We start from the raw sequence: 13,514 nt of genomic DNA, 5'->3' as shown, positions 1-13,514 counted from the left end.
CCCTTGACACTGACCACAGATAATAGATGCATCACCAGAGACATTTTGTAAATCTGCTAAATATTTCTACCACTGAATATTTTAGATGGGCATTTCTATACAAAAGAGCCAGTGGGTTTGAGTGGGTTTGGTATTATTTAGGTTATTTAAAGTACATAATATATTACGTATATTTTAGTAGAGATGTGAAATAAGTGTAAATCATGCTATAAAAAGTTTTTTGTGCTTTCCATGTGGTGTGTCAGTGGGTTTTGCCTCTTAGAAAATCCTTATGTACAGTAATTCTGAGGAAACTACTTGAAGAAAAATCTCCTTATATGAACACTGAGGCAGAAAGGTCAAAGCTTACAATGATGGACAGGTGCTTAGAAGTTCCCCTGTATAACGTAAGGGATTTTAACATGTGGCTGACCACACCATCTCATTAAGCTCTGAAGTACAGGGAGCTGTGACGTCAGAGAGCCAATAGTTCTACTACATGAACTGAAGTATCATCAAGTGGTTTATGATTGTTTTGGACCATTATGAAAGTAATAATAGTTAAGGTCTTAAGAAACACAAACAGATTAGAACTGAATGTCTGTTATGTCAGTTTGCTTAAAGGTACACTATGTAATTCTGGTGAAGGAACAGCCACCTGCTTGTCTCCATGGGGATGTTATTGCTTTGCTCAGTATAAACTTATCTAAATTTAAAGATACACAGTGTGCCTTTTAACGTAGGGAGAGAGATTAAAATTATGTGTATTAGTACTAAAATCTACAGCATACAATTTACATGTGTTTTGGAGTGGATTCTATAAAATTATACCAAATATCTTCCCTTTTGAAAAGAGATGTGCATACTCAGCACTACTGCAAGAGAAAGTACCTTTACCCTACATGCGCTTTGCAAGTTTTGTTTTTCATTATTGCTACAAATGAGCAAAAACAATTACACATTCCAATCTTATCTCAGAAGGAAGCTGATAATATACCAAAATATTATCATGACTTAAATAAATATATATTTACTGTACAGGCACAGTCAAAACATACAAGGTATAAAACAATACTGAATTAATTTGCAAATACATTGTAAATACCATGTTTTTCTATTATTATGCCAACTATGCATATGTCAAGTTTGAAAAACTAAAAATTCCAGTGGCAGAAGTACTTTGTGAATGCACTGGAAAAAGGATAATGCAGTATCAATTTGAGAATGCTGAAGTCAGGTGAGACCCAACAAGGGAACTTTTGTTGTGCTGCCTAAAGCAAAGACAGACTGTCCACTGTTAAAGTCCACATCACTCAGTATCTTTAATCACACACACTCAAGTGACGAGCAGGCTGCATTCACTGTACCACTGTCAGAGAGGCGACAGAGCCAGGCTTTGTTCAACTCCACAGCTATAAGGAAATAATGCATAACATGTGCTAAATGTTTACTTAACAAAAAGAGCACAAAGAGATCACTGCAAAACACAACACTGAGGAAGGTGTTCAAGGATACGTTTAGTCTAGTGTATCTGCACTATTCTGAGACATGGAAAATATACAAATTCAACAAAATGACTATTTGCAAGGAGTTGCTCCAGGTTTTGAGTGGTAGAAAGACAGCACATCATCACCATTAAACTGAGGAAACAGTCAGTCAAAACATTTTCGTAATAGTTTAAATTACAATTTTAAATGCACAGCCCTAGTTAATATGAATGTAATGATGAAACCTATTGTCTTATATTTGCTAAACATTTGAATTCGGGCAGCACTATGAACAGACACGATCCCTAAAATTGCATTTGTGTTAGTAATGAGAAAATTCATTTGTATTTGTTGATCTTTGCAATAGTCCACTGCCGTCCACAATTGCAATTGTGCACGGCTCTCCTCTCTTTGTGCATTGTAGTCAATGACAGGAGAGACAGTAATCTGGGAAGATCACATTCCTATCATACCTCCCATACTCTGACTCCTGTCTTTACAGCTTTACAAAACCATACTTACTGAATCAGTCATACTTACAGATATGTTGTTATTTTGCCTAAAATGTATTCTACACCTGGTAACAAGAGTATGGTTCTGAACCCAACTAAAAACTAGTTTCCCTTTATGGTAGAAAGTGGTATATACAGTTGAGTCCAGGGCATAACAGGGCAGACTGTATCAGTGCTAATGAGGGAGCACATGGGAGATTTGTCTATGGGTACCCTCCATTATAAGAGCTGGCACTGGGTCAAAGCAGTTTCCTGTCCATCCTCAGGTCTAATGAGCAGTAGAGGCCACACAGAATCACTTTACACTCCCAGCAGACAAGTACTCTCTACTTCACTGTGTACAACATTGCTACAACAATTTCAAATATTTGAGAGCATTTACATGCCTATGCTAGAGACTGTATAAAGACGTAGAATGTGGCATCACCCATAGGCTTTGGCTCTAGTCAAACGAAGTTCATGAGGCTAGCAGTTATAGGAGCAAATTTGGAACTGACATCTATATTATAAATGGGTATTTTTAACTGATAAATAGCTAAATTAAAAACACTGGGATCATGTAGAGAAGGTTCACACGAATTTTTCATGACCAAATGACAAAGTTCACCGCAGCAGTTACAGAGAGAAGGGTGCAAATTTTCAATGTAAAGTCAATAGGAACCAGATTTGATGGAGCCGGAAGCACCCTCAGCTACTAGCTTTTATGTCCATTTATACAGTCTATATCCATTTATACAGTCTTAGGTTTGCTCGCAAAAATGAGGAACATAAGGCCTGCAGTTGCTTTAACAGGCTTCAGGCCATGACCTGTCATCTCTTATGGAGGATAAATTAACAAAAGAATTTGACAAACCTGTTTAGATCATTGCATCATGACAGGCCTCCAATAACTGCCACCATTCCTTAAAAAAATGAGTCTCATTGTATTTGCTGTAATGTAAGAAAAGTACTGATTACATTTTAACAACACAAAAGGCTCATTCAAACTTGCATAATAAGTCAGGTTAATGATTAAAATACTATGTTTACTTAATCAAAAATGATCAAAGAAAAAAACAAACAGTTGTATTAATTGAAACAGAAGTTTTCAAAAAAACATAATAAAAACAAATTGAAAATAAAGCGCATGTTGGTACAAAAATGCCAAATCATTCAAATTTTAAAGAAACTATTGGTATCAAGTAAGATTCAAATACCAGTCTGACCAGTCCACCCACATGCAAATGCACAAAAAACAGAATACCAAGCTAGTATATGAATATTAATGACACTGTGGTCAAAGTCTATTTTTATATCTTTAAATACAAATTCTCCAGGTAACACAGGTGAAAAGAGTAGTAACACAAGCAACCTGAAATATGACTGTAATGGAATGGATGGACACAAGCCAAAACTTAATCTGTCAGAACTAATCTCTAACCAAACACAGAACAACTTATATTTCAAGAAGCCTGTAACTTTTACTCTTGTTACCAGGTGCATACTGTATGGATACTTTTTGGCTCAAATAAATTAGCAGATACCTCTAAAAAGTTACAGTATAAGTCTCTAGCTTGAGTCAACGTCTACTAAGACACTGGTCCCATCTTACAGAACTGCAGTCTATGATCAAAATTATTCTTGTTTTGTCTAATTTTACTATAGTATAACTGCATGCTTTATTCTACATAGTAATATTAATTTAACATAGGTCTAATGCAATAAATAACAAAAATAAGCAGAAGGAGAAGAGCAAAGTTTTAACAGAAACCATAGAGTGTTTGCTGAGTTAGATTTTAATTGTGAATTGCGCAATCATTCCTGCATGTTCACAGAGTTAGTCAATAACATGTGTCACCGACCAATACACACCCCATAATAACACACCCGAATGGCAGCTAACACCATGAGCAGCACAAGAACTTGACCAAACAAACATATGATTTTACACAAAGATAAAAAGCATGCCTTCTCTCTTCCTTCTCTGTGTGACAAATTGACTTCCACAGTCATGGCTCATAGGTAAATTTTCCACTGAACGCTGCAAACAAATGGCAAATCATGTGTTCCCTACAGATATATTCTTTTTGTCATTTCAAGATGCACATGAGCCATTAAATAATACAGCCATGAAAAATACATTCTCACAGATGTTTAGTTTGTATCCCACCTGTGCCATTGTAACAGCAGCAACAACATCGAGTCAGGATCCAGTCACTGCAACGCCAACCTCGTTTCATCTTGTCTTGTCTTATAAAAACATCCCATTGACCTCCTCTTTCAAACTTTAAAACAAACTACAAAAATATAGACACAGAAAAGCTCCAAGTCCACACAGTTGAGATTCACTAACTGGGACAGAGAGAGTGGAGAGAGGAGGAGAGAGGAGCAGAGCAGAACAGGGAGAGGACAGAGGGGGAGGAGCCTTGTATTCAAACTGCTCTGACTTTCCCAGACACACAAGTTGGGTTTCTCAATCACACTTCACTGATCCTGAACAGAAGTCAGGGCAAGTTAATGGTCTCTACAATAACATGTGGACTCACAGCACAGGAAGGGACGGCTGACAGAATTATATTCACAAAATGAAAAGGGTAGTTCAAATTGTTCAAGTTAAATTTTGTATAACTGTGATAATTAGCCTCAACAAAGATCTACCAGCAGATTGTGCCAAACAATACACACATGCATGCATGCTTTTCTTGATCACTGTTCCCACAACATAAAATACTATAAACATGAAATTAATAATAAGTAAGTAATATTAAGTAATATTAAAACTATACTTAAAAGTCATAACCAGTTTCAACTGTCTGCAATTGCAATTGTGATATTATCTAATCGCAGTAGGCAGTACCCGGCAGACTCCACTTATCCTTTCACACAAAGGCCACAGTGGCAAAATTCTGTACATAAATTCTGATTTTGTTCCTTTTTCTGTTTGTGACTTAGATTATTGCCTTCAGCTCTTTATGCCACAATTAGCTAAAATCTTAAGAATTATCCCATGAGTTTGTAGTTGTTTTTAGAAGACTTTAGGCACTAAACAATAAAACATTATGTAGTAGAATTAATATTTTTTAGCTAGTAAGTTAACTCTGTCAGAGAGTATTATGTTAATTCTGACAGTCATTAAAATTAGTTCCATTAAGGCCAATGTCATTCAAATAATTGTAAACTATAAAAAGCATACAATTTGTGAGGCAACTTGATAACAATGTGCACACTTCACTGCAGCAGTTAAGTGCCTCTAGCAACTACAGTTTTCCTGCAGTGTCCCATTTATTCAGAAATTACGAGACATGATACTAAATAACAAACTTGCTCCAGCCGAAAACAGACTTCCCAAGGTCCTTTCACCAGAAACTGCATCATCACCTAAGTTCAGATAAAGGCCAGCTATTGCAGAACTTTTAAACTGTGCACTGCATATTCAAGTGTAAATTCATGTACATTCATACTGTGTTTCAATAGAGTGTACAGTTATTGAAAAGGACATGGAGACCTACTTTCACAGTCACAAGACACGGGAGAGACAGAGGCATGTGGTGCAGTAACCAAAATGCAGCTCAATTCTAACGATGGATCAGAAAACTCAAGACAGAACATGGAGATAAAATACTGCGTTGTCTTTTAAATGCCAGTTGTTAGTTAACAAGGTAAAACATGTACATTGTTTTGTATTAACAGTGTATAAATATGTTTTGTAAAAGAAAAGTCCAGTAAACTGCGAATTCAGATCACTGATAAGATACAAGTGTTACAAGAGGGATTTTTATATTTTCTGAGGGTATAGATTAAATGAAACAATACTAGTAAAACTTTTTAATCATATATTTTATTTATATTTCTTGGTCCTTCCATATTTGCTTATAACCTGTTGCTAACACTAGCGGGATCTTGGGGAACGCAGGCACCAGATGGTTCTGTTACTACTGTTCATATCTTGATTTAAAGAGAAAATAAAAACACCAGGATCATGCAGAGCAGGCCAATATGAACATTTTAAGACCAAAATGATGAGCCTGACAGCAGCAGTTACAGGGAATATTTTTCAAGAGAAACTGAATTACAACCAGAGCTCGAAGAACTACTTCATGCCCATGTTCACTTCCTACTTGGAACGCAGTGGCTATTGTATTAACTATGTCCATTTTTCTACACAGTCTATGGCGTGGGCAGCCAGTGAAGGAAGGACAAAATCAGGGTAATGTTCTCACATTGTTCGTGGCTTTTTAACAAGGACAACACATCAAAATGAAATGATGCAATTACTTGAGGCTGTTTGATGGTTGCTATAAATACATACCATATTATCTGATATGCTTGGGTGCTACAATAATCTCTTCCTAATAACTAGAACACTAAATGCATGTATTGTCACTTCATGGGTAGCAGAACTGTCTGGATTTGCATCTGTTCTGACAAACACAAGTGCTTCTTTTCATGAGTCAGAGAGGAAACTCCATGTGGCCACAGCAGGCAAATCAGATGATGCGCCGCTGTTCACATGCACATTAGTGTCAATACAGCCCAGCGCAGCTCCACTCCCACACAGCAGCAGCAGCCTCAGGCCTGACCTGTGTGTGAGCTGGAGGAAGCTTTTTCACTTTTACATCAAGTGGTGATAAGATGTATGGGCGGTGTTTTCCTCCGCTCATGGACTTTGATCAAATAATAAATGCAATAATACCTGCAGGAAAAAGTGGTGCTTGACTAATAAGGAGATTCAAATATATTCAATTAACACTTGAATACAAGGTATCTAGGGTTTATGAAAAGCCTTACTTTTTGACAATAACACAAATTTTTTAAAAATTATTTTATTGTGTTTTCCTTTGTATAAAAAAAAAAATTATCAGGAGCTCCACAAAAAATATACAATACTATAGCTCCCCCTATTGGACTTTACCTTGATTTTTAAAATATTTTTTTGTCATGTTGCTGACGTGTTAAAAGGGTGTAAATAACTACGTTACTGATATGAGGGCATTCATAAGTGATAGACTATAATGTGTGTCTGTGAGTGAATGATCATTGTATCAGTGTATGAACAAAGGTAAATGTCAGGTGCAATGATGACATCTCACCAATAGAGGACAATATAGGTCCAGTTATACAAAATAACTGACCTCACTTTTACTTTGACCAGAAACACCGTCTGTTGACCTTGGCTGTGGATAATCAATCTAAGTGCATATTGAATACAGTAGTGTGCATGTACCTTTTCCTGAGAAGAAGCAGTCCATCTCCACACTGGAGCGTGAGTGGGACACACAGAGGGCGGAGCTGGGCACCAGTCCCTCCTGAGGGGGGCTGCGGTCAGTGGTCCGCACCAGACACCAGCCGGGTCGCTCACTGGGCCGCTCCAGCAGCTCCACAGTCTGACCTGGACACAAAGAGAAGGTGTCAGTAACTGTACACAAACACATGAGACCTATAAAGGCTCATGTGACAATCGAAACGGCATAGCCTACCTGTGCTGACAGACATCTCTGTGCTGCAACCGGCTGTGAAGTCCTGAAGAACCACTGTCAACTCACAACCTCCAGAGAGCTACAAACAAAACACACACATCATGCATTATTTAAAGCAACATATTTAAATTCATGCCAAAGACAACACATTTCTGTAAGCAGTGAATATCACAGGATTGGGAAAAACACTGACAAAACAATTCCACTGATGATTACAATAGATGGTGTAAATGATTGGTGTATATGCTAATCAACTGTAGTCATCACTGGGACAAAGGCTTTTAAAATAATTTTATTTAACGGTGTCATGTTACAATGTGTCTTTAAATCCACAGAAACCGAGAAATTGACTGGAGATTTGGAGCGTGTGCCAATGAGTGAAAGCCTGTCCAGAAGAACAGGATGAGCAGGGCCCATGTGGACACAGGTTGTTGCTGTTCTTTTGCTTCCAATGAATCTGATTGGACCGTGTTTAGACAAAACATTTTGTGGAATTTCAAACACTGTCTTTTTTGACACATACATCTCCTGGAGTTTTACACTGTCTCTGACCAAAGTATTTTAATCTTTACAAACAAAGCTATGTCACACTTGAAATACTGTATGAGTATGTCATACACATTAAAATACATTTTAATACAACTGTATTGCCTTATATTCAGCCTTTCAGACTTTTTTTTTTTTTTAAACAATTAATTATTAAATAAATTATTAACATAAACACTGTGAGAATAATTTGAAATATGTTGTTAACAGAGGAAAAAATAATGTAAACAGAGGTAACAGACATCAAAAGATGTGGAGAGAAAACACAAAGGTCACTGATAAGACTTCCTGGACACCTGTTTGCTGTCAAAACACCAGTTTGATTGGGGACCTCCAGGTAATGGAGGTGACAGTTACTACAACAGTCTTACAGTGCCATGTCCTGTGTCTATTAACCCTTCTCCCTGTGTAATGCACCAATACTAGTATTTACCAAACAAAGCAGAGTCGATTTTGGAGTAGCTTTACAGTGTTGTAGTCTGTAATTAGGGCTATAGTTGCCCACAACAAAGTGATAAATTAATTGTAAACCACAAAGTTGTGTACATAATATGAAGCACCTAAAATAACTCTCCTAGTTGCATTTAAAGCTGTGTTTCCAATTGTCTTCTTGGAAAATGTTAGCAGGCGTGCGTAAGCAGACACTTTTAGCTGGGCTGAAGATCTCCTAGCAACAAAGACCCTGTTTCTGTACAGGTCCAGGTGACTTTATACCTGACAGATGGCCAATCGCTTACACAGGCGCACAAATCCAATCAAGATAGTCTAAGGGAGAGCAGTTCTACATGGAAAAATATTGATAAGACACAAACTGTTTCTTTGTTTATTAAAGAATACTGTGGTTTTGTCTACTATATAGTTATAATCTAAAACATATGTGAATCATGTTATAATATTAATTTAAAATTGCAATATTGCCGAATCATATGTTTATCACCAATTAAGAACATAAAATTGGAAAATGAAGTACAGAGAAGTGAGGACAGAAAAATAGGAATTGATCAGCAATATCGCTTCTTGAAAATAAGTGACTACAAATTGCTCAAAGATGCACTGCGAATACAATTTACAAGAGTGCAACTGGTGAGGGAAACAAGTATAACATGGTTAAAAGCTTTAAATTGCAAAAGCTCTAATAGCTCAATTTTGCATAATAGGTCTGCTTTAATAGTGGGAGAGGCAGCCACATATGCTGTCCCAAACAAAAAATATAACACAATTAAGTTTGAATGGTGAGAGAAAAACATTAGGCATGGTGTACATGTAAGTATATTCTACAGAGAAAGTGGCAGTAGTTTTGGCTCAAAGTCCAAAATTAATGTGTGCTAATGGACACAATATGAACACACCCAACATCTGATGACGTGAGTAAGTAATCAAAGTTGATGTGATAACAGTTAATGCAAAGCGATTGCTGATATTACATGAGAAGCAAGATGAAAAAAAATGCAACTATTGTAGTCATCTCTATAAGTTTTGAACAATATAGGAGCAATTAGTGGTTGTTTTAGAAAATCAAAGATCCAGTCACCCAGTATTGTTCCTAAAAAGGCTACAGAACATAAACATCCTTGGAAGATCCACTTTTTGTATTTTGTATGAGTGCTACTGTTAATGGGTGTGTCCTGTGGCCTGTTGGCTCCTGTCATATGACCATAGCCGAGTAATGAAAAAACACAAGCGCGCTCACGCGCACACGCACACGTACACACACACACGCAGCTGTGGCTTGTGATGGTCATATGTTTGAGAAAAATTGACATCATCGAGTTCAGAACTTCAGCATCCTACAAAAACTCAAGAAATATGAACTGTACCTCAACAATGCAAAGAGGATATCGGCAGCTGTATTTGCTTTTGCCTGAGCATATGGTTCTGTGGTGTATGGTCACTACAATTGGTTCAGTTACAATTTGATAACTACACCTTAATTATTACTATACTATAAAGCATGAAGCAATGAAGAAAGTCTTGAAACATAAAGACCAAATTGTTTTATTAAGTATTAAGTAAGTGGTTACTTAGGTGTAGTTATTATAAAGTGTTACCAATGGTTCTACTGGTGCTACTCAACAGCAAATGTTTAGCTATAGTAGTCATACAACACACAAAGTCTTAAAGTGGGACTAAACATGTAAATTCCACCCACAGACACAGTCCAAATGAGCTGTTAAACGGGGCAGTGCCTGGAGGACTAAAGGGGTTACTGAGGGGGGAGGAGGGGGCGGGATCTAGACCAACAAGGAACTCAAATACCGCCCCTGCAGGTGTGTCTGTTGCATATTTGAAAAATTCAAAGATCCAGCCTTTAACTCTGTTTGGGATTGGTTGACATCGTGGGAGAGGAATTTGTTTTATACACACTAACAATTGCACAGGGCCCATTTGGACACAGGTTGTTGCTGTTCTTTTGCTTCCACTGAATCTGAATGGACAGTGTTTAGGCAAAACATTTTGAGGAATCTCAGATCAAGTTTTTCTTGACACATACACACACTGACTCTAACCACACCATTGTAATGTATGTCACTCTTCAATTCATATACTATAAAAGACAAGCCCAGTGTCTGGCAGGATAGACATTTTCATATAATACAACAATAAAAATATAACCTTTAGCCTATTCGGTCTTTAAAAAAAAAAAAAAAAAACCTACATTGGCCATGTGACTCTTTGCTGGATTAACAAAGGTAAAGGTTTCAACAATCATGACAACTTAAACAGACACTGAGAGAGGAAAAAAATAATATATCATAATATAAAAACAATGGTACATCTCATCTCTTGCTTTAAAATGACAGTCCAGAAATCTGGACATAGGACCTCATTTCCTAGTTAGCCAGCGTGTTGAAGATGTATGGAGACACTTTTTTAAATATTCCATCCAGTCCTTGTATTTGCAAAGGTCACTGGTGCTAGGGCTAGCGCATGTCAATGGCCATAGTTAACCTGCCACTAAAAACAGTCTTACCCACTCCACAAAACACCCGAGGCAAACCTATTATCAGACTGTGGATGTGAATGTCTGTGTCAATAGAATAATGTTTGAAATAAAAAGAAACTTTGCATCCCATGAATCATCTCACGTTGAGGGACTATTTTCTCAGCAGCAGTGGAATTTTACTGCCGGTAAGATAGGTGCAAGGTGACATCAGGATGTACATATAAACATATAAAGTGTTCAAATGCAAGGTTGGCTTTACTTCTAAAATTATTCTAATCGACACAGACATTCACATCAACATTCTGGCGTTATAATTGTTTTGCCACAGGTGCTTTGTAGAGTGGGTTTTTAGTGGCAGGCTAACTATGGCCATTGACATGCGCTAGCATAGCACCAGCGACCTCTGCAAATACAAGGACTGGATGGAATATTTTAAAGTGTCTCCACACGTCTCCAGCACTCTGGCCAAGTAGGAAATTAGGTCCTATGTCCAAAATTCCTGACTGTCTCTTTAAAACACTTTAAATATAACTAGTCAGACTGCCTTGACCAACTGAATGACTTTTAGACTTTAATAGACCAAAAATACTAAAGTTGCAAATTAACCTTGTTTGCACTAAAAATGAGGTGACTGATGCTACAAGTCACCAAAATGCTACAAAAATTTACATAGTTTAGTATGAGTGAAATAACACAGAAGAAGCTACTTGATTGTGCACTGCCAAAGCACACTCAAATGCTGTATGGCACATTGGTAAAATAATGCACTAAAACTAGATCATAATACTCCATTTTATACATATATACATACATACATACACACATATATATATACATATATATATATATACACACACACACATATATATATATATACATATATATATATATATTTTTAATATATACGAAATTAAAGCACATTTTTATTTGAAAGATTTTTTCTTTTTGCGCAGTCATACGACTCCAATGGTGATGAATGAAATTTGCTTCAGTAAGCATCAATGGAAAATATTTGATTGTTATGAACCACAAACTCTATAACTGACTAAGTACACTAAGTAGTATAAGTCACACTTTGGACATTTGGTTCTAATAAGCAACACTTGTGCAAATCGATCATTAATTGAGCCACAAGTGCAGCAATTATGCCATTCTGGCATTATAACTTAAGGGAAGATACATGTTTAATATTTGTGTTAAGACAACAGACTAATTCTATAAAAGTTGTAAAATAAACAATATGAATTTAAGTGAAATTAATAATTGCCCAAGATATTCACTAAGAAAATACACAGAGAAAAGTGTTGTGCCATTAATCAAATTATAACTGAGATCAAGATTCAATCATTTGTAATTGTTAAATATTAAAAAAGAAAAAAAAAAAAGATCTACTTTAAATCTTCTGTTCATAAACTATGTAGTTTGGAACAGATGTTGTTTTGACTAAGACCAAATAAAGGAGAAGAAAAATTTTTTGTTGTTGTTGTTGTTGTCATATCGATAAATCAGAAATGCTTAATTGTACAGTGCAAGAATGGAATAAAAGTAGTGAGGAATCTATGTAGCAGTACACAGTGTTGGGGAGTAACAGATTACATGTACCAGAGTACAGATTATGAGTAACTGTATTCAGTTACTGTTTAAGTGAGTGGTAATTAGATTATAGTTACTTTGTTGAAATAAATGGATTACAGAGGTATTTTCCTGTTTTCACATTTTGGGCTATATCCCTTTTTTTTTTTTTTTTTTTTTTTCTCGCTAATTCCACTTATTGCCAGACATTAAATCAGGTCCAAACCAGGTCTAAACCAGGTCTAAACTAGGACTAAACCAGGACTAAACCAGGACTAAACCAAGACTAAACCAGGACTAAAACCAGGTCTAAACTATGTCTCAAACAGGATTTAACTGGACTAAATCATGCTGTGCAGACCGTGTCTCCTCGTCTTCTATCAATACTATTTTTAATTTGGTTAAATAAAGTCTGGGCTTTTTATTTTCATTTATCAGACAAAACATCTCGTGAAGATTTCCTCGTCTTTGCTTCTCTCCAGCAAATCAAGTAATCCAAAGTATTCAGATTACGTTACTCACTTTAAGTAATTTAATGGATTACATTACAAACTACATTTTTGGGTATGTAATCTGTAATCTGTAGGGGAATACATTTTAAAAGTAACCTTCCCAACAGTGGCAGTACATGAGCAACAATTTGACAATGCCCACATGATGTTCATTTGCTAACCAACTTCAAGCTCGACTCCACTTTCAAAATAATAGAAGTTACTTGAAATTTTAACCACGTGTGTTAAACTTTAAACATGTGATTATGGACAAGTAGCACAAACAAAAAAAGGTATTCATATTAAAAACAAATCTAAAATTCACTGCGAGTGTACTTCCAACTGCTTAAACCAGGGTCGTTATGAAACACAGTCACTATATTGACAGTAATACCATGCAGTCACAGTTGAGTGAATGCATGATGAGAAGGTCTTGTTTTATATTTCCAAGCAAAAAATGTCAAAATGTTTCAATTGCAAACCAAAATTAAACATCGCCCCATAGCTGTCCTGTGCTGTGTCGCTTG

The 13,514-nt window shown here is 36.3% G+C and overlaps 1 protein-coding gene across 4 annotated transcripts in view; it reads right to left on the bottom strand.

Annotated features, from left to right (window-relative positions):
• The window catches only part of kalrna (kalirin RhoGEF kinase a), a 103,290-nt gene that overhangs the window by 15,526 nt on the left and 74,250 nt on the right, over window positions 1–13,514 (bottom strand). For 3 of the 4 annotated variants that reach the window (XM_055149335.1, XM_055149326.1, XM_020920418.2), the window contains 2 exons: window positions 7,435–7,513; window positions 7,182–7,346 (listed from right to left, as the gene is read on the bottom strand). In XM_055149335.1, the coding sequence (XP_055005310.1) occupies window positions 7,182–7,346; window positions 7,435–7,513 (244 nt within the window). Of the gene's footprint in view, window positions 1–4,127; window positions 4,306–7,181; window positions 7,347–7,434; window positions 7,514–13,514 lie in introns of those variants that run through there. The other variant, XM_020920419.2, reaches the window with a different exon arrangement.

Source organism: Boleophthalmus pectinirostris, unplaced genomic scaffold (assembly GCF_026225935.1).
Source record: "Boleophthalmus pectinirostris isolate CB_2022bp ecotype Guang Dong unplaced genomic scaffold, ASM2622593v1 HiC_scaffold_1, whole genome shotgun sequence".
Classification (NCBI taxonomy): Eukaryota; Metazoa; Chordata; class Actinopteri; order Gobiiformes; family Gobiidae; genus Boleophthalmus; species Boleophthalmus pectinirostris.
The sequence above is the reverse complement of the archived record's forward strand: the minus strand, read 5'-3'. Positions and strand labels throughout refer to the sequence as shown.